Here is an 18191-nt window from a genome sequence, read left to right as displayed (position 1 = left end):
ATTCATACATAAACATTTCTTTGCAAATTGTAAATGTCATAGTTTCTACTAGGAGGAGCTGCACCACGAGACAACCACCCTGGGCATTTGCCCAGCAGAGGGGTGGGATGGATGGCCACAGCAGGGGGACCCTAAATTGAAAGCAGTGAGGTAACAAAACACAGAATTGATGACGAATGAATTAGCACAAAAAAGGATCAATGAATTCATAATCAAAAGAAAGGCATTTTATAAAAATTGGAATATACAAAGTAATGTATGCACCTCAGTGTGATAGGCTGAAATGCTGAGAAAAAGAGTTTTTTGTGTGTTTTTTGTTAATCCTCACACGAGGATATTTCCCCCTTGATATATGCATTAGATAGAATGGACGGAAAGGAGGGAGGGAGGGTGGGAAAGAAAGAGAAACATCGATGTGAGAGACACACATCAATTGGTTGCCTCCTGCACGACCGAAACTGGGGATCAAACCTAGAACCCAGGTATGTGCCCTTGACCAGCACAGAACCCAGAACCCTTCAGTCCCCGGGCCGACCCTCTAACTACTGAGCCAAACCAGCCAGGGAAAGAGTTTTTTGTTCTAAGTGCATCAGAGTTTATCAGGGAGGGTTACCTGCCAATGTGCTATGAAATAAAAACACATTGAACATTCGGAAGACAGAGCAGCAGAATAAGTCATGATAAAAACTGCAGAGGAGTATGTCCTTATTTTAATGCAAAGGAAACATATAGGACACTGGAAACACAATAGAAAAGAATCAAAGTTACCACATGTATAAAAGAGTAAGTGAAACGTCATTAAGAAAAATTTAAAACGTGATAAACTAGTATAGATATATTTGAGAGTCCACCTAAACCACTTAAAAAGTCCATTCACTCACAAGAGAGAAAGAAATAAGAGGCCGGTTTCAGGGTCAACAGTAGCCTTCTTGAGCAGTTGCATATAGGTGAGGTTCTCATGCGTGTTGGGGTCAAAGAAGCCTTTGGTGTCGTCGCTCGGGTCCGCCAGGACACGGTTCATCTCCTCGTCAAAGTAGCCACACTGGTAGGCCACGTGCACGGGCACCCGGTGGCTGTGCACAGGGTCGATGATGCCGCCCGTGGCGATCTGGGCCTCCAGCAGGCGGATGCCGTGGTCCCTGACGATGAGGTCCTTCTTCATGGCCTGGAAGAGGGAGATCTGCTCCCCGGTGTAGGGGTCGGTGTAGCCGGTGACGGCGCGCTCCGCCGACAGCAGCTTGTTCCGGATCTCGCCACCCACCACGCCCGCGGCCACCGCCTCGTCCACAGACAGCTTCTGGTTGCGCACGGGATCGATGATGAAGCCGGTGGCGGCCTGGGCCTCCAGCAGCACCAGGGCCGTGCCCGGCCGCAAGAGCCCCTTCCACATGGCCTGGTAGACGCTCATCTTCTCCTGCCTCTCGGGCTGGTCCTTGGCGGGCACCAGCACGCCCGCGATGCAGCTCGTGCCCTCCAGGTAGCGCTTGACCGAGTCCATCTTCATCACCTCCTGAGGGCTCTTGGTGCCCTGGGCCAGGCCCTGCAGGGTCTCGGGGTCCAGGACGCCGGACATGCCCAGCTGGGACGCGGACACCTGGTGCCTCAGGCCCCGGAAGGACACCTTGCTGAGGCGCTCTTCCGACTCCTCGATGAGCTGCGTGAGGATGGCCACCAGGCCGGGCAGGGCCAGGTCGCCGGCCGCGTGCTGGGCCAGGAGCTCTTCCCGGCGGGCCTGGCTCAGGTAGGAGGAGAACAGGACGTCCCACAGAGAGACACGCTGCCCTCGGAATCGCCCGACACGCACCTCCATGGTGGCGGCACGCAGGTCCTGCTCCTGGCGGCGCCTGGCGGCCTCGGTGTAGGCCTCGCCCTCACCGGGCCCCAGCGGGGTGGACTCCTGCTGGCCGGCTGTGGCGACCCCCTCTGCGTGCTCGGGCCCCTGGGCCACCTCTACCTCCTCGATGATGGTGGTCAGCTGGTGGGTCAGCGCCGGCAGGCCCAGCCTCCCCGAGCGGAACTGGGCCAGCAGCTGCTCCCTCCTGTCAGTGCTCACGTAGCTGGACTCCAGGACGTCCCACACGGGCACGGCCGGTCCCCGCAGGGGGCCCACCTTGACCTCCATGGTGGCGGCACGAAGGGCCCTCTGAGGGTCTGCAGGGGCCGGCCGCGGGCTCCCTTCCTCGGCCCGGGCCAGCAGCGAGGTGAGCGAGGCGCCCACGTCCTGCGCGGTCAGCTTGCCCGCCTGGTACCTGAGCAGCAGGTCCTGCCGCAGGCTCTCGGACACCTCCCGGTAGAAGAGGAGCTCCCAGACGGACACGTCCTGACCCTGAGTGACGCCCGTCCCCGGCGGCAGCGGCACACGGAGGTCCTGCAGGGCGCGGCGCAGCGCCTCGCTCAGCTGGTGCAGGGCGGAGCCCTGGCCGGCCATCTGCAGCATGTACAGCCCCGTGTCGGGGTCGCGCACGCAGCGCCGCAGCAGCTGCAGGTACGTGAGGTTCTCGTGCGTGTTGGGGTCGAAGAAGCCCTTGGTGTCGTCGCTGGGGTCGGCCAGGACGCAGTTCATCTCCTCATCGAAGTGGCCGTGCTGGTAGGCCACGTGCACGGGCACCCGGTGGCTGTGCACAGGGTCGATGATGCCGCCCGTGGCGATCTGGGCCTCCAGCAGGCGGATGCCGTGGTCCCTGACGATGAGGTCCTTCTTCATGGCCTGGAAGAGGGAGATCTGCTCCCCGGTGTAGGGGTCGGTGTAGCCGGTGACCGCCTGCTCGGCCGACAGCAACTTGTCCCGGATCTCGCCGCCCACCACGCCCGCGGCCACCGCCTCGTCCACAGACAGCTTCTGGTTGCGCACGGGGTCGATGATGAAGCCGGTGGCGGCCTGGGCCTCCAGCAGCACCAGGGCCGTGCCCGGCCGCAAGAGCCCCTTCCACATGGCCTGGTAGACGCTCATCTTCTCCTGCCTCTCGGGCTGGTCCTTGGCGGGCACCAGCACGCCCGCGATGCAGCTCGTGCCCTCCAGGTAGCGCTTGACCGAGTCCATCTTCATCACCTCCTGAGGGCTCTTGGTGCCCTGGGCCAGGCCCTGCAGGGTCTCGGGGTCCAGGACGCCGGACATGCCCAGCTGGGACGCGGACACCTGGTGCCTCAGGCCCCGGAAGGACACCTTGCTGAGGCGCTCTTCCGACTCCTCGATGAGCTGCGTGAGGATGGCCACCAGGCCGGGCAGGGCCAGGTCGCCGGCCGCGTGCTGGGCCAGGAGCTCTTCCCGGCGGGCCTGGCTCAGGTAGGAGGAGAACAGGACGTCCCACAGAGAGACACACTGCCCTCGGAATCGCCCGACACGCACCTCCATGGTGGCGGCACGCAGGTCCTGCTCCTGGCGGCGCCTGGCGGCCTCGGTGTAGGCCTCGCCCTCACCGGGCCCCAGCGGGGTGGACTCCTGCTGGCCGGCTGTGGCGACCCCCTCTGCGTGCTCGGGCCCCTGGGCCACCTCTACCTCCTCGATGATGGTGGTCAGCCGGCGGGTCAGCGCCGGCAGGCCCAGCCTCCCCGAGCGGAACTGGGCCAGCAGCTGCTCCCTCTTGTTGGCGCTCACGTAGCTGGACTCCAGGACGTCCCACACGGGCACGGCCGGTCCTCGTAGGGGGCCCACTTTTACTTCCATGGTGGCGGCACGAAGGGCCCTCTGAGGGTCTGCAGGGGCCGGCCACGGGCTCCCTTCCTCGGCCCGGGCCAGCAGCGAGGTGAGCGAGGCGCCCACGTCCTGCGCGGTCAGCTTGCCCGCCTGGTACCTGAGCAGCAGGTCCTGCCGCAGGCTCTCGGACACCTCCCGGTAGAAAAGGAGCTCCCAGACGGACACGTCCTGACCCTGAGTGACGCCCGTCCCCGGCGGCAGCGGCACACGGAGGTCCTGCAGGGCGCGGCGCAGCGCCTCGCTCAGCTGGTGCAGGGCCGAGCCCTGGCTGGCCATCTGCAGCATGTACAGCCCCGTGTCGGGGTCGCGCACGCAGCGCCGCAGCAGCTGCAGGTACGTGAGGTTCTCGTGCGTGTTGGGGTCGAAGAAGCCCTTGGTGTCGTCGCTGGGGTCGGCCAGGATGCGGTTCATCTCCTCGTCAAAGTGGCCACGCTTGTAGGCCACGTGCACGGGCACCCGGTGGCTGTGTACAGGGTCGATGATGCCGCCCGTGGCGATCTGGGCCTCCAGCAGGCGGATGCCGTGGTCCCTGACGATGAGGTCCTTCTTCATGGCCTGGAAGAGGGAGATCTGCTCCCCGGTGTAGGGGTCGGTGTAGCCGGTGACCGCCTGCTCGGCCGACAGCAGCTTGTCCCGTATCTCGCCGCCCACCACGCCCGCGGCCACCGCCTCGTCCACTGACAGCCTCTGGTTGCGCACGGGGTCGATGACGAAGCCGGTGGCGGCCTGGGCCTCCAGCAGCACCAGGGCCGTGCCCGGCCGCAAGAGCCCCTTCCACATGGCCTGGTAGACGCTCATCTTCTCCTGCCTCTCGGGCTGGTCCTTGGCGGGCACCAGCACGCCCGCGATGCAGCTCGTGCCCTCCAGGTAGCGACTCACGCTCTCCTCCTGCTCGACGTGGTCCACTGTGCTGCGCCCCTCCTCGAGGTTCTGCAGTGTCTCCTTGGTGATGATGGCGGATTTGAAGAGTTCCAAGGCCGTGATCTGTCTCCGGATTCCCCTGAACCACAACTGCTTCACACTCCTTTCCTTCTCCTCAATCATGGCGAAGATCACTTTCACCACCTTGCCCAGAGCGTGGGCCGTGTCACTCTTGTAATTTCCTACCAGTTCCAGCTTTTTCTCCTCTGTCACATACTCAGAGTTCAGTAGCTCCCACACCGAGGGTCTCTGTCCTCTGAACCTGCCCACCGTGACTTCCACCCGCTCGACCTCAAGGGCTCTTCTGGTGGCTTCATCGATGTACGTGGCATCCTTTCCATCGCGGATTATGGGGAACAGAGCCCAGTCCGACCCCTGTTCCCGGCGGCTTCTCTCCTGAAGCTCCTGGTAGGACACCTTCTCATGCGTGTTGGGATCCACGAACCTCTTATTCATATGTTTTTGATCAGATACGATTGGGTACGTGTCTCGGTGCAGACATCCGCGCTCATAGGCCGTGTCCAGTGGGAGCCGGTGGTGGTGAAGCGGGTCAATGATGCCCCCCGTGGCCACCTGCACTTCCAGCAGTCTGAGCGCCTCCTCGCGTTTGACTAACTTCCTTTCCATGGCCTGGAACAGTGAGACCGTGTTCCCCGTGTCTGGATCTGCATAGCCTTTGGCAGCCTTCTCGGCATTCAGCAGCCTCTCCTGAAGCTCCTCGCCCACCAGGCCAGTAGCTATAGCCTCATCCACGGAGAGCCGCTGGTGGCTGTGGGGGTCCAGCATGAACCCTGTGGCTGCCTGGGCCTCCAGCATCAGGGCCGCAAACCCTGTGGGGATGAGTCCCCTCGTGCTGGCCTCATAGAAGCTCATCACCTCCTGCGTGGAGGGGACAGTCACCCCCGCAATGCAGCCACTGCCTTCCAGGTATGTCTTCACCTGCTTCAGCCGGCGGAGGGCCTGTGCCCCGTCCAGCGTGTCCAGGGTCTTTCTGTCGATGATCCCAGCACTGAACAAGTCTGCGGCTGTCACCTCCCCACCAATGCCTGCCACCTTGATGACCTGGTGTTGCTTCTCTGTCTCTTCGACTGTGGTGGTGAGGATCCCCAGCAACTGCGGCAGACTCACGGTCTGGGTTCGGTACTGCTGGACCAGTTCCCGCCGCCTCTCCTCCGAGAAGTACTGAGAGGACAGCAGGTCCCAGATGGAGATGCTCTGACCTGCAAACCTCCCCACGCACATGGTTGTGGTCTGTGACCGCAGAGCCTGTCTTGTGGCCTCGTCGATGTACATGTACATCTCTCCTTTCTTCACAATTTGTAACATGTACAGGCCCGTCTCGGGGTCGCGCACACAGCGCTCCAGCAGCTGCAGGTACGTGAGGTTCTCGTGAGTGTTGGGGTCGAAGAAGCCCTTGGTGTCGTCGCTCGGGTCAGCCAAGACACGGTTCATCTCCTCGTCGAAGTAGCCACGCTGGTAGGCCACGTGCACGGGCACCCGGTGGCTGTGCACGGGGTCGATGATGCCGCCCGTGGCGATCTGGGCCTCCAGCAGGCGGATGCCGTGGTCCCTGACGATGAGGTCCTTCTTCATGGCCTGGAAGAGGGAGATCTGCTCCCCGGTGTAGGGGTCGGTGTAGCCGGTGACTGCGCGCTCCGCCGACAGCAGCTTCTGGTAGGTTTCCTTGCCAAACATCCCTGCCCTGAATGCTTCCTCCACAGTCAGCTTCTGGTTCTCCACGGGGTCGATGAGGAAGCCAGTGGCGGCCTGGGCCTCCAGCAGCACCAGGGCGGTGCCCGGCCGCAGGATGCTTTTCCTCAGGGCCTCTGAGATGCTCATCCTCTGCTTTGTGGCCTGAACAAGCACCCCAGCGATGAAGTTGCCTCCTTCCAGGAAGTGTCTCACGCTGTCCATCTCTGTCACCTCCTGCACAGTCCTTGTTCCCTGATTCAGCTCGTCCAGCGTCTTCTTGTCAATGACCTGGGACCTGAACAGGTCACTGGCCGACACCTGCTTCCGGAGCCCTCTGAAGGTGGCCTGTGAGGGCTTCCTCTCTGAGGCCTCGACCAGGGCGGTGACTGCGCTGACCACCTGCCGCAGGGCTGTGGCCCTCCCGGACTGGCAGAGCGCCGCCAGCTCCTGCCGCTTATGGACACTGACATACTCGGAGTGCAGCAGGTCCCAGAGCGACACGGTGAGCCCTTTGAACCTCCCGGCACCGACAGGCACCTTCATGGCCCTCAAGGCCACTGCGGTGTGGTTGTCCACCTCCAGTGCCATGTCCTGGGGAAGCGGCAGCAGCCATAGGCCAGTGTCCGCATCGAGGACACAGCGCTCCTTAAGCTGCTGGTATGTCACCTTTTCTCGTGCGCTAGGGTCAAAGAAGAACTTGCTGTCCTCATCTGTCCCTGTCAGCGCCTGGCTCATCTGCTCATCCAAGAGGCCGAGCCTGCAGGCTGCCACCTGGGGAAGGTGCACCCCATGTATGGGGTCCACCACACCCCCTGTGGCCAGCTGTGCCTGCAGGAGGGGGCGGCCCTCGCTCTGGGGCACAAGCCCCTTCTCCATGGCCTGCCACAGGGAGAGGGAGCCCGCTGAGTAGGGGTCTGTGTACCCAGTCACTGCCCTCTCGGCCTGCCGGAGCTGCTCACTCAGTGTCCCGCTCACCAGACCGGTCTTGATCGCATCTTCCACAGACAGTCTCTGGTTGGTCAGAGGGTCAATGAGTGAGCTGGATGCCACCTGGGCCTCCAGCAGTCTCTGCCCGAGGCCCGCAGGCAGGAGGCCATCCTTCATGGCCTGGGTGATGCTGGCCTTGGTCCCTGAGGGCTGCAGCAGCACACCAGCCACACAGCCCGTGCCCCGCAGGCAAGCCTTCACCGCAGGCTCTTCAGCGACCTCCGCGGGTGATCGTGTGCCCTGAGCCAGCGCCGACAGGGTCTCCTGGGTGATGATGCCAGCGTCCAGCAGCCAGACAGCAGGAACCTGGCCCCGAGGGCCAGGCACTGTGACACGGGCCTGCGCCAGCAGCTTCGCCCCTCGCACCCAGCTCTGCACCGCAGCCTGCAGCTGCTGCAAGGTGGTCTTCCCCGCCTGGAAGTCTTCCAAGAAGCCCCTCCGCTGCTCCTCGGTGAAGTGGCAGGAGACCAGCAGCTCCCAGAGGGATGTGCCGTCCTCGGCCCCCTGCGTGGCCTGCAGGGTCTCCTGGACCTGCTCGTCTGTGAGGGTGGCAGGAGCACTTTCCTGCAGGGGCAGGAGGTAAAGGCCAGAGGCCTCATCCTTCAGACACTGTCCCAGAAGCCCGGTGTAGCTGGTGTGTCCTCGGCCATCTGGGGTGGGGAAGGTCTCGGAGGAGCTGGACAGGGCTGTCTCCATTTCCTGGTCGATGTAGCCACGCTGGGTGGCCACAGGCATAGGGAGGTGATAGTGGCCTGTGGGGTCAATGACCCCTCCTGTGACCACCTGGGCCTCTAGGAGGCGGGCAGCCTGCTCCTCGCGGACAAGTCCCTTCTTCATGGCCTGGAACAGGGATACCCGCTCCCCAGAAAAGGGGTCTCTGAAGCCGGTCAGGGCATGCTCAGCCCGTCTCAGCCGGGCATACAGCTCTGGCCCCACCAGCTCTCTGCGCACGGCCTCTTCCACCGACAGAGTCTCCAGGCTGTGGGGGTCAGTCAGGGCTCCGGTGGCTGCCTGGGCCTCCAGCAGGGCCAGGACAACTCCTGGCCCCAGCAGCTTCCGCTTCATGGCCTGGTAGAGGCTGAGCCTCTGGTTGGACGGCAGCAGCACACCGCCCACAGCGCCCGAGCCGCGCAGGTGCCTGCGGACCTCCTCTAGGCCGAGCAGGGCCTCGGGGCTGACCTCCCCGCCCAGCAGCCGGTCCAGGAGTTCCTGGTCGATGATGCGGGCCTCCAGGAGCTGGTAGGCGGTGACCTGGCCCCGCAGCACCGGCAGCGTGACCTGCGCGCACCGCGCGGCCTCCCTCTGCAGCAGCGTGGCCACCTGCTCCAGGGAGATCTGGCGCAGCCGGTAGCGGTGCAGGAGGTCCCTCCGCCGGGCCTCGCTGACGCATTCGGAGTTGAGCAGCTCCCACGCGGACACCTGCCGTCCCCGGAACCGCCCGTACCTCCCCGTCAGCAGCAGCTTCTGGAAGGCCCGCCGGGTGGCGCTGTTCACCAGCTCCGGCTGCGCACTGCTCAGCGGCAGCAGGTAGAGGCCCGTCTCGGGGTCGCGCACGCAGCGCTCCAGCAGCTGCAGGTACGTGAGGTTCTCGTGAGTGTTGGGGTCGAAGAAGCCCTTGGTGTCGTCGCTCGGGTCGGCCAGGATCAAATTTAGCGTCTGGTCGAAGTAGCCACGCTGGTAGGCCACGTGCACGGGCACCCGGTGGCTGTGCACCGGGTCGATGATGCCGCCCGTGGCGATCTGGGCCTCCAGCAGGCGGATGCCGTGGTCCTTGACGATGAGGTCCTTTTTCATGGCCTGGAAGAGGGAGATCTGCTCCCCGGTGTAGGGGTCGGTGTAGCCGGTGACCGCGCGCTCCGCCGACTGCAGCTTGGCGAACACGTTGGGCCCGATGACGCCGGCCCTCAGCGCCTCTTGCACAGAGTATCTCTTGTTTTCTTTCGGGTCGATGATGAAGCCCGTGGCTGCCTGTGCTTCCAGCAGGATGAGGGCTGTGCCCGGCCTGAGCAGCCCCTTCCTGTGAGCCTCATAGACACTGAGCCGCTCCTGGGAGCCGGGCAGCAGCAGGCCGGCGATGCAGCCGGTGCCCTGCAGGTACCTCTGCACCGAGTCCAGACTGCCCACGTGCTGGGCCGTGGTCTGTCCCCGTTCCAGCTGCTCGTACACATCCTGGCCGATGATCTCTGCTTGCAGCAGCTCGCCTGGGGTCACGGGGACCCTCAGCCCAGGGAAGGTGGTGCTGGCCGTGGCTGCAGCCTGCTCCAGAGTGGCCCTCAGCTCAGCTGCCAGCTCCTCCACCGGCAGGGCCCCTTGCTGGTGCTGCTGCGCCAGCGCCGCCCTCTGCTCCACGGGGACGGCCTCGGAGAAGAGCAGTTCCCACAGCGACACAGGCCGGCCCTGAAACTTGCCCACGGAGATGGTGGTCATGGCCGCACTCAAGGCCTGGCGGGTGCTGTGCTCAATGAACGAGGGTCCCTGCGGCTCCTCTCCAAGAGCCTCCCTGGACAGGGGCAGGAAGGCCAGCCCCGTCTCTGGGTCGGTGACACAGCGGGCCAGCAGCTGCCCGTAGCTGAGGCTCTCCTGTGTGCTGGGGTCTGAGAAGCCAGCGGCCTGTGAGAGATGCTGCCGTGTCTCCTCATCTAGGCAGGCAAAGCGCAGGGCAGCCTCTAGGGGCAGCCGGAACCTGCGGGCTGGACACACTAGCCCTCCCGTGGCTAGCTGTGCGTCCAGGAGCCGCACTGCCAGAGGCTTGTCCACCAGCTCTTTCTTCATGGCCTGGAAGAGGGGGATGCGGGTGCCACTGAAGGGGTCATGGAACCCTTTCACCGCCTGCTCTGCCTCCAGGAGCTGCCCGTGCAGCTCTGGGCCGACCAGTCCTGCCCTGACCGCCTCATTCACACACAGCACCCGGCCGCTGGCAGGATCCACCAGACTGCAGGTGGCAGCCTGAGCCTCGAGGAGCGGAAGTGCGACACCCAAGGGGAGCAGGTGCTCAGCAACAGCCTGGGAGAAGCTCTTCTTGTGGCCAGCAGGCAGCAGGACCACCCCTGCCACACCGCCGGTGCCCTGCAGGTAGCGCCGAACCTCGGGGCGTGCACTCACGTCCTGCACAGCCAGCCTGCCCTCCTGTAGGCCCTGGACAGTCTCCCCATCCAGCACCCCGGCCTCCAGCAGCTCAGCCAAGCTTGCCGCCCCACTCAGGGTGCGGAAGGTGGTCTTGAGGGGCAGCAGGGCCAGCCCTGTGCTGGGGGCCTGCACACACCTGCCCAGCAGCTCGCTGTAGGACAGCTGCTCCAGTGTGTTGGGATCCAGGAAGTCTGGCTCACGCTCCGACAGGCCGTGCCACGTCTCCTGGTCCAGGAGGCCCTGCTGGCAGGCCAGGTCTGGGGCCACGCGCACGCCCCGGATGGGGTCCACCAGGCCCCCGGTGGCCAGCTGAGCCTCCAGCCAGCTCCACCCCAGTGCCCTGTCCACAATCTCCTTCCCAATGGCCTGGAAGAGGGACAGCTTCTCACCCCCATAGGGATCAGGGTACCCAGTGACGGCCAGCTCTGCAGCCAGAAGCTTCTCCCTCAGCTCCAGGCCCACCAGACCCTGCTGCAGGGCCTCAGACACAGGGAGCAGCTGGCCCTGGGCGGGGTCCACGAGGCCCCCAGTGGCCGCCTGGGCCTCCAGCAGAGCCAGCCCAAGCCCATCGGGCAGGAGGCCCTGCTTCCTGGCGGCATAGAGACTCAGGGCCTGGCCCGAGGCCTCCACGAGTACCCCAGCGACGCTCCTGGCCTGGGGCCCAGAGGGACTGCTGGCATCCTGCACGGCCTTCATGGTCTTGGCGACGATGGCCGGCTCTGTGCTGTTGGTGACGGGGACATCAAGAGGAGAGGCATGGCCGTTCATGGTGCCCAGCTGGCTGTGCAGAACTCACTTGCCCAAGATCCGCTGTGTCTGCTCCCTGCAGAGGATGGAAAGGGTCCGTTAGGGGCCCTGGATGGCCCAGGTGGATGGTCAGGGAGCAAGCCCAGATTCTGGGGGATCAGGTTCAGTATGCAAGTGAGGTCCCTCCACTCTCCTAGCCTGGTCCCCAGAGGGACAGTGAGCACAGGGACCCCCCGGCCAGCAGGATGGCCTCTGCTTTCTCCTGCAGGCCGTCTGCAGGCCTCCATCCCAGCCCAACACCCTCGTCACCCACCACCCATGTCTTGGGACCCTGCATGCTTGCATCTGGCCTCAGCCACGCACGCCTGCAGCACCCACACCTCCAACGGCATGGCCCTCTTCTTTGCTCCCCAAGGCTGAGCCTCACCACCCGTGTTTATAAACAGCTCCCACCCTGTCTTTCTCCCAGTGACCTTCAGACTCAGCCCCTCCCTCCAGCTCCCTGCTGGGCGGCAGCCACTCCCCTGCATTCCCCTCCTCCACCCTCTGATCCCACCCTGATCCCAAAGATCCCCCTCTCAGCCTGGCTCTGTCCTACTCTGCGCCCCCCGACCCACATATGGCCTCTCTGCGCCCACACCTGGCACACGTGGGGGGCCCAGGACACCAAAGATTCAGTGCTCCGTGCTGGTCCTGTAGGGCAGTGGGCAGGGCCAGGCACACTCTCTAGCCCTTTGGTCCTGGTCAGCTGGCTCAAAGCCCAGCACCCCCCGTGTCCCCTCTCAGCAGACCGCCATGGGCACTGCTCTGAGCAGTGGTGCCAGGTGCCTGACCTCTGCCAGGCTGTTTCCTCCATGCCAGCTTAAACCGTGTTCCCCAAAAGCACGTCTAGGTCCTCACCTCCAGTCCCTGGGACTGTGGCCTTGTTTGGCAATGAGGTCTTTGCAGACGTAATTAAATTAAGCCGAGGTCACCGGGGAGCTGGGAGGGCCCTGATCCGACATGTCTGGTGTCCTCAGGAAGACAGACACAGGGACAACGCCCGTGATGCTGGAGGCAGATTGGCGCCACGCAGCCCGGAACCCCGCGGTTGCCGCCAAATTCCAGAAGCACTGATTTCAGACTCTGGCCTCTGCAGGGTGAGAATCTGCTTCTGTTGTTTTAAGCCGCCCAGGCTGTGGGAACTGTTGTGATAGCCCTCCCTCTCCACCCTGCGAACGGCCCTTCTTCGCTTCCCCGGAACCACACCCACGGCACCCTCTCCTGGCCCACGCCCTCGCTCCCTGCTGCCCCTCTCCCCCCACTTCCCAGCCTTGGCTGAGGTGACCTCAGATTCTGGTTGTCAAATCTGACAAACCTGTTTTGGGTCTGGCTGCTCCGACCTCCAGGCATGGGGACCCTTGCTCTAGTGACATGGTTCTGCCCCATCTCCACTTACCTCTGACTCAGAGCTCCTTGAGACTGCCTCGGCCCCCAAAGCTGCCACTGAGCCCAGCCCGTCCCTGTCCCAGAACCTTGAGTCCAGCTGCCTCCTGGACATTTGCACCCGGTGGCCTCACAAGCAGTCTTGTTCCCCATGGCACCCACAGCTGCGGGCCACTCTGAGATCTTGGGCCCCGAACCCCCCAGCTGGCCCCATGAGGGGTGCCCCTCCCCCGGCCCATCTACTGTCCGTGCCCACAGCTGTCCTGTAGGGCGGAGCAGGAGGGGTCAGCAAGTGAACACCTGAGTGGGGGCTAAGACTCATGAGAAGACATCGGCAGAGACCAGGGCTGTGCAGGGGCCACCTGGTGGAAATGGGTGCTGGGTCCCTGCTGTCAGCAGTAAGAATCCAGGGTTTTGACACAGACCCCATCACAGGGATGGCTGCGGGCAGATGGCCCCACAGCTGCCCCCTTGGAGTCAACCCCTCGGGGGCCTGCTGAGACCCTGTCAGCCCCCTCCCCCCCTCTCTTGCACGGATGCTGGCCCAGAGGCTCTGGGGGCACCCTGCAGCCGATCTGCTGCTCAGTCTCAGGCAGACACAGGGCGGGGCTTGGAGGGGCTGCGGTTGGCTGTGAGAGCCAGGCCCCAGGAGGCACTACCATGGTCCAGCTTCCCAGCAGTGAGCGACTGTCCAGGTGGGTGTGCTCAGCACAGAATCAGGCATGTGAGCACATGTGACCAGCTGGATAGCAAAAGCCTACGTGGACACCTGGGGCCTCGTAGTGGTCCGTGGAGAGGCACTGATCTCTGTAGGGCTGGGCAGGTTGAGGGGGTTTCACTGTGACCGGGCCACTGAAGGCACCTCGGAAACACCAGCTCACAGGAAGCCCCATCCCATCCCCCAAGAGGGGGACCACGTGGGTCCAGGAACCAAAGGATAAGAGCAGTTGTGACCCCACCGTCCCCACACTGACCCAGTGGGAGCTTGTCCTCTTCCCAAAGCTCCGGGGTCGGTGGGTTTAAATGTCCTTATCCCAGAGGATGACCACTTCCGCCAGGGGACACAGCTCTAGTCCCACTGAGCTGACGGCCATGGCTGCTAGTGGGACCACGAGGCCAGAAGAGCAGAGACTGCCCAGGGGAAATGACATAACCACCAGGAGGGGGAGGGGCCTGTGCAGGGGGGGGGGGTGCCTTGGTGGCCCACCTGGCTCCTCCTCTACCTGGTTCTGGCAGCAAGCGGACAAGTGCCACTGCCCTGGCTTGAGAGAGGACCTCAGGGACGAGGGTCAGCACACTGGGAGCTGAGGTCCATCTGCTCGCTGTCTCCTTATGCATTTCCCCAGGAAGAGATGCCATCGGCACCTGGAGTGGGCTTGGTGTGATCGTGGTGGACACAGGGCTGCCCTGAGCTCCTCTGGGGTCAGTGACACTGTGCCACAGATCAGCTTGTCTTTTGGTGCCTCTGCTTCCTCTTCCTGTCCATGGGGGCCCTCCTGAGGTCCTCCCTGATACTGTCCATGTCATTCTGCTCCCAGGACCCACCTGGACAGGTGCTTTGTGCCCCGCCCTGTCTCAGCAGGAGCCCCTGGTAACAGGGCCGGAGAGAAGAGAGGCATCTCTCTACCCAGTAAAGAGGGGGAAGGGCTTTCACCTTGGAAGTAGGGTGACCAGGTGGGCACTGATGTGTGTGGCCCTTGGCCTGGACAGGAAACCAGAGGGGTCCAGACAAGCTTCACTTTGGGTTACAAAGGGACTCGGAGGGAGGGAGGGGGCGGTGCCTGAGGGGCACAGAGAGCAGAAAGTGGTGGGGCCGCAGCTGGCCAGGCCCGGTTCTGTCTGCACTGATGTGAGGAGGATCCTGGGAGCAGGTGTCTGGAGTCCGTAGTGGGGATCTTGGGAAGGTGACTGGGCAGAGGCTCTGGGGTTTGATCAGGGCATGTGAGGGTGTCCAGAGTCTGGGCGGCGAGATGCCCAGGCAGGCCCAGTGTCACAGAAATAAAAAATGGGTGTCCCAGAGAAGTGGCCACCAGCGGAAGTCGGCAGTGTGGGAAGGGGCTGGTGGCTGTGGGGCTGGAAGGGGGTCGCTGAGCAGATCCTCTCCCCCTCCAAAAAAGGGGAGTTTGAGAAGGGAGGGCCCTCCTGTGGCTTCCCAGGAGTGGCCCCACCTCCAGGGCCCCAGGCGACAGGGAGTGAGATTCAAACTGAATTCCTGAGGATGGATTCGAACTGCATTCCTGAGTCGGGGCACTGTACTGTCAGCACCCACCGTCAGCTTCAGGGGTGCGAGCTGGAAGCCAGCTGGCTGCCCCTCTGAGCCAGATCTGAACAGAACCAGGTGGCCAGGCTGCCTCACGCAGGGAGGCAATGACCTTTGCCCTGCTGTGGGCAGCTGCAGGAAGACCTGCCCAGATGCAGAAGGACAGAGATCAATGGCCTGATAGAATCTTGGCGGGGTGGAGGTGGGGGGTGGGGCACAGGCGGAGCAGAGCCCTTCCCACGCCTGGCTCCCAAGGGTCCAAGGATGACATGCCTAGGGGTCCCTGTTCACACCAGCCAGACAAGACAGCTCCCTCAGTGGGTCAGCACCTCAGTACCTCAGGCAGGAGCCCCACCGCCCTCAATTTGTCCGCTTAGGTGCCTGGGCCTGTTCCAATCGCAAACGCCCCGCCCCCGCCCCCTGCCCTACAAGTTGGGAGTGGGGAACAGGGAGGAACCCGACCTGCAGGGCCCTGCCCAGAGAGGCGCACCCGTCCTGCCAGGAAACTGCTGGGCGGGCGAGACCCCCGCCCCAAGCGCCGCGTCTCCCACACCCACGTGGGGAACCCCAGTCTCCTCACCCACAGCCCGGCTGGGGGCCACTGCCTGTGGACCCTCGCCCACCAGAGCTGGTAGGGCAAGGGCCTGGCCGCAGTGACCCCGCTGCCCGGCCCCCGCCTGGCCGGCGCTCAGACAGCCCAGGTGGGACGACAGCCGAGCGCTTGCCCGGAGCCCCGACCCCGACGCCGGCGCGTTGCGCCCCCACCGGCGCCCCTTCCCCAGCCTCTGCGCCCCGGCCGGCCGCGTGCAGTTGTTTCGTTTCCCGGGGCCGCCGCTCCCCCGCCCGATGTCCCACCTGCGTGCTCCGGGACCGGGACCGTGCGCTGCCCTCCGCCGGCTCCACGGCCCGCGCCGGCGCCGAGCGAATTTAAACCTGCTCGGCCCCGCCCCGTCCCGTCTGCGGGCGGCGGCCGGTCCGGACGCCCGAGCCAGGTGGGGCGGGCAGGTGCTGGGAACCGGCGCAGGGCCGGACCGGCGCCCCACGCGCGACCTTTGGCCGTCCGTCTGTGAGCACCCCAAGGCGAAGAGGGGCCCGAGGCGCGGGGAGGGCGCTGCCCAGGACGAGGGTCCTCTCCTCCCTGCCCCTGCCCCGAGTCCTCGCGAAGGCATGCCTGGGGGCGGAGGCAGGGAGGCGGGTGCCTTCCACGCATTTGAATGGAGTTTGCGAGGGAAATGTGGAGCGGCCAGGGCACGCGGGTTAGCTTTCCAGACGCGACTGGACCGCCCAGGCAGGGCTGGAGGGCCCATCCCACCTCCGCGCCCTTGGCTGTGCTCAGGGGGGTCCACTCCCTTGGGCTGCTTCCTGAGCTGCTGCTGAATCCTGAGTGGGCTGAGCCAGGGTGTCCCTCCGTGGCCCTTCCTTGGCCCTGGCCTTGAAGAGCTGGGGTCTCTGTGACCCCAGCAGACTCCAGGTTTGTCTGGAAGAGATGACCAGGCCTTAGCCCAAGGGTCCAGCCTCTCAATATGGACTCAGAGAAGATCCCCTGTCCACCCAGGAGTCTCTAGGCCCCCTCTCAAATGCCCAACCTAGCACCCACCTTCCTGGGCAGGGGGCTGCTGGAGGTGCTGGGGATGGAGGCCCAGAGCCTTGGGGACTGGACCTTGGGGACTGGCCTGCCGGGGACCACGGCCCAGGACAGGCACTTCTCATGGATACTCTGGCTGGTCCTCTCTGTCACTGGCCAGAGATGGCAGATGGATGGGGGCAAAGCGGGTGTCCTTCACACCCCAGGCCCTAAGGCCTCTCCTCTGGCCCTAAGGGCTCAGGCTCCCCTCCCCCACCCCTCACCTCTGCCAATGTCATTCTTGACCAGATACTCATTCAGGGCTGCCCAGCCACCTCCAATACACACCATGAAGGCACCTCGAGACACCTGCACAGGCACAGGGGGTGGGGTCCGGGCTTCCACATGGAAGGTCCTGAGGTCAACTCCACGGCTCTGCCCTCACCACTGCTCACCAGGCCCCTGCTTACACCTGCTCACCAGGCTCCTGGGACCCTGGGCGGGCCTCTGGCCACCTGTCAGCTCCTTCCTGTCCATGTCCCCCTGTTGGCTGTGCTGTGTGGCAGCTGTTAGCCTCTGGGGAGCCCTGAACTGGATGGAGCGATGAGCTCTGGCATGAGCCCACATCTCCCAGGGGTGCAGGGCCAGCCTCGTCCATCCCAGGCCCTGGGGCCGCTTCTTCTTGTGGCCAAGCCATTGCAGGCGCGCTGCCCTGCCACCAAGTCCAGGTGTGCGCCGGTCCCTTGCTGTGGGAAGGAGGGGTGAGGCTGGCGAGGCCTGGGTCTCCCTCATGTGTCCCGGGTTGGGCAGGCTGCCAGTGGCTGCTCTTGCCCCAGCTGTGCCCACTGGTCCTTGTCCTGATGTCTCCTCTCCCTGTGACTCCTCTCCCTGTGGCTCCAGCTCAGCTCTTCCGGGATCCCCCAACTGTGGGGACCTGGCCACTGTCCTACCCCTCAGGCCCCAGCTGTCCCTGGTTGGGGTCCCTCAGAGCGAGAACCCTCCCTGAAGCTCTGGCCCCACACCACCAACACAGCAGGGAGAGGCCTCAGGAGGCCAGCAAGGTGAGCCCCAGGTCCAATCCTGCCCTCTGCTCTCCCTGCCACCACCTTCTGAAGCTGATGCCCTGACTGGAACTGGCCACTGGGCACCCAGACACCCCCAGAAGCTGTGTACAGCCCTGCAGGCCACCCACTTCCCCCAGGGCCCCTGCAGGTCAGGGGGCACTCAGAGGGCATGGTCCCAGGGCATCCGAGAGCAGGGTCACCGTGCTGACCCCAGCCCCAGCCACAGGTCCCGCCTTGGTCTTGTGGGGCTCAGCTGGCTCAGCCTATGGCAGAGTGGACAGCTCCTCCACAAAGTGGCCCTCGGTGAGCAGCACCATCTCTTCCAGGACACATGAGCTGGAGTGGCAGTGGTGGGCGGGATGCAGGGCTGCGTGGGAGTGGGGTGGGCACAGAGCAGAGTGGCAGGCTGACCTCTCCGTCAAGGGACTGGACACCACAGCCCAACAGCCCAGTGACTTCACAGCAGGCCAGATGGTGGGTGCCCTCAGCGGGTCCTTCCTCCCAGGGCAGGGCTCCTCCACAGCAGAGACGCCACGGCAGGGGCCGCGCCCCCACAGCTCCCACGAGGAGCCTCACACCTGCCTGCCTCCATCAACCAGGGGGCATGGCACAGGCCAGTCAGTGCCCAGAGTGCCTGCTCAGTGGGGACCACAGCTCTGCCCAGCTGGCACCACCGTACTGGGCACTCAGGGCTGGGGTGAGAAAGGCCAG

The 18191-nt window shown here is 64.3% G+C and overlaps 1 protein-coding gene across 1 annotated transcript; it reads right to left on the bottom strand.

Annotated features, from left to right (window-relative positions):
* Positions 1-736: 736 nt before the first annotated feature.
* EPPK1 (epiplakin 1) lies at positions 737-11188 on the bottom strand. The gene has a single exon (XM_036281272.1). The coding sequence runs from the start codon at positions 11186-11188 to the stop codon at positions 878-880; it is 10311 nt and encodes a 3436-aa protein (XP_036137165.1). The 3' UTR covers positions 737-877.
* Between the last annotated feature and the right edge of the window lie 7003 nt (positions 11189-18191).

The sequence above is a fragment of the Molossus molossus genome, unplaced genomic scaffold (assembly GCF_014108415.1).
Source record: "Molossus molossus isolate mMolMol1 unplaced genomic scaffold, mMolMol1.p scaffold_m16_p_33, whole genome shotgun sequence".
Classification (NCBI taxonomy): Eukaryota; Metazoa; Chordata; class Mammalia; order Chiroptera; family Molossidae; genus Molossus; species Molossus molossus.
The sequence above is the reverse complement of the archived record's forward strand: the minus strand, read 5'-3'. Positions and strand labels throughout refer to the sequence as shown.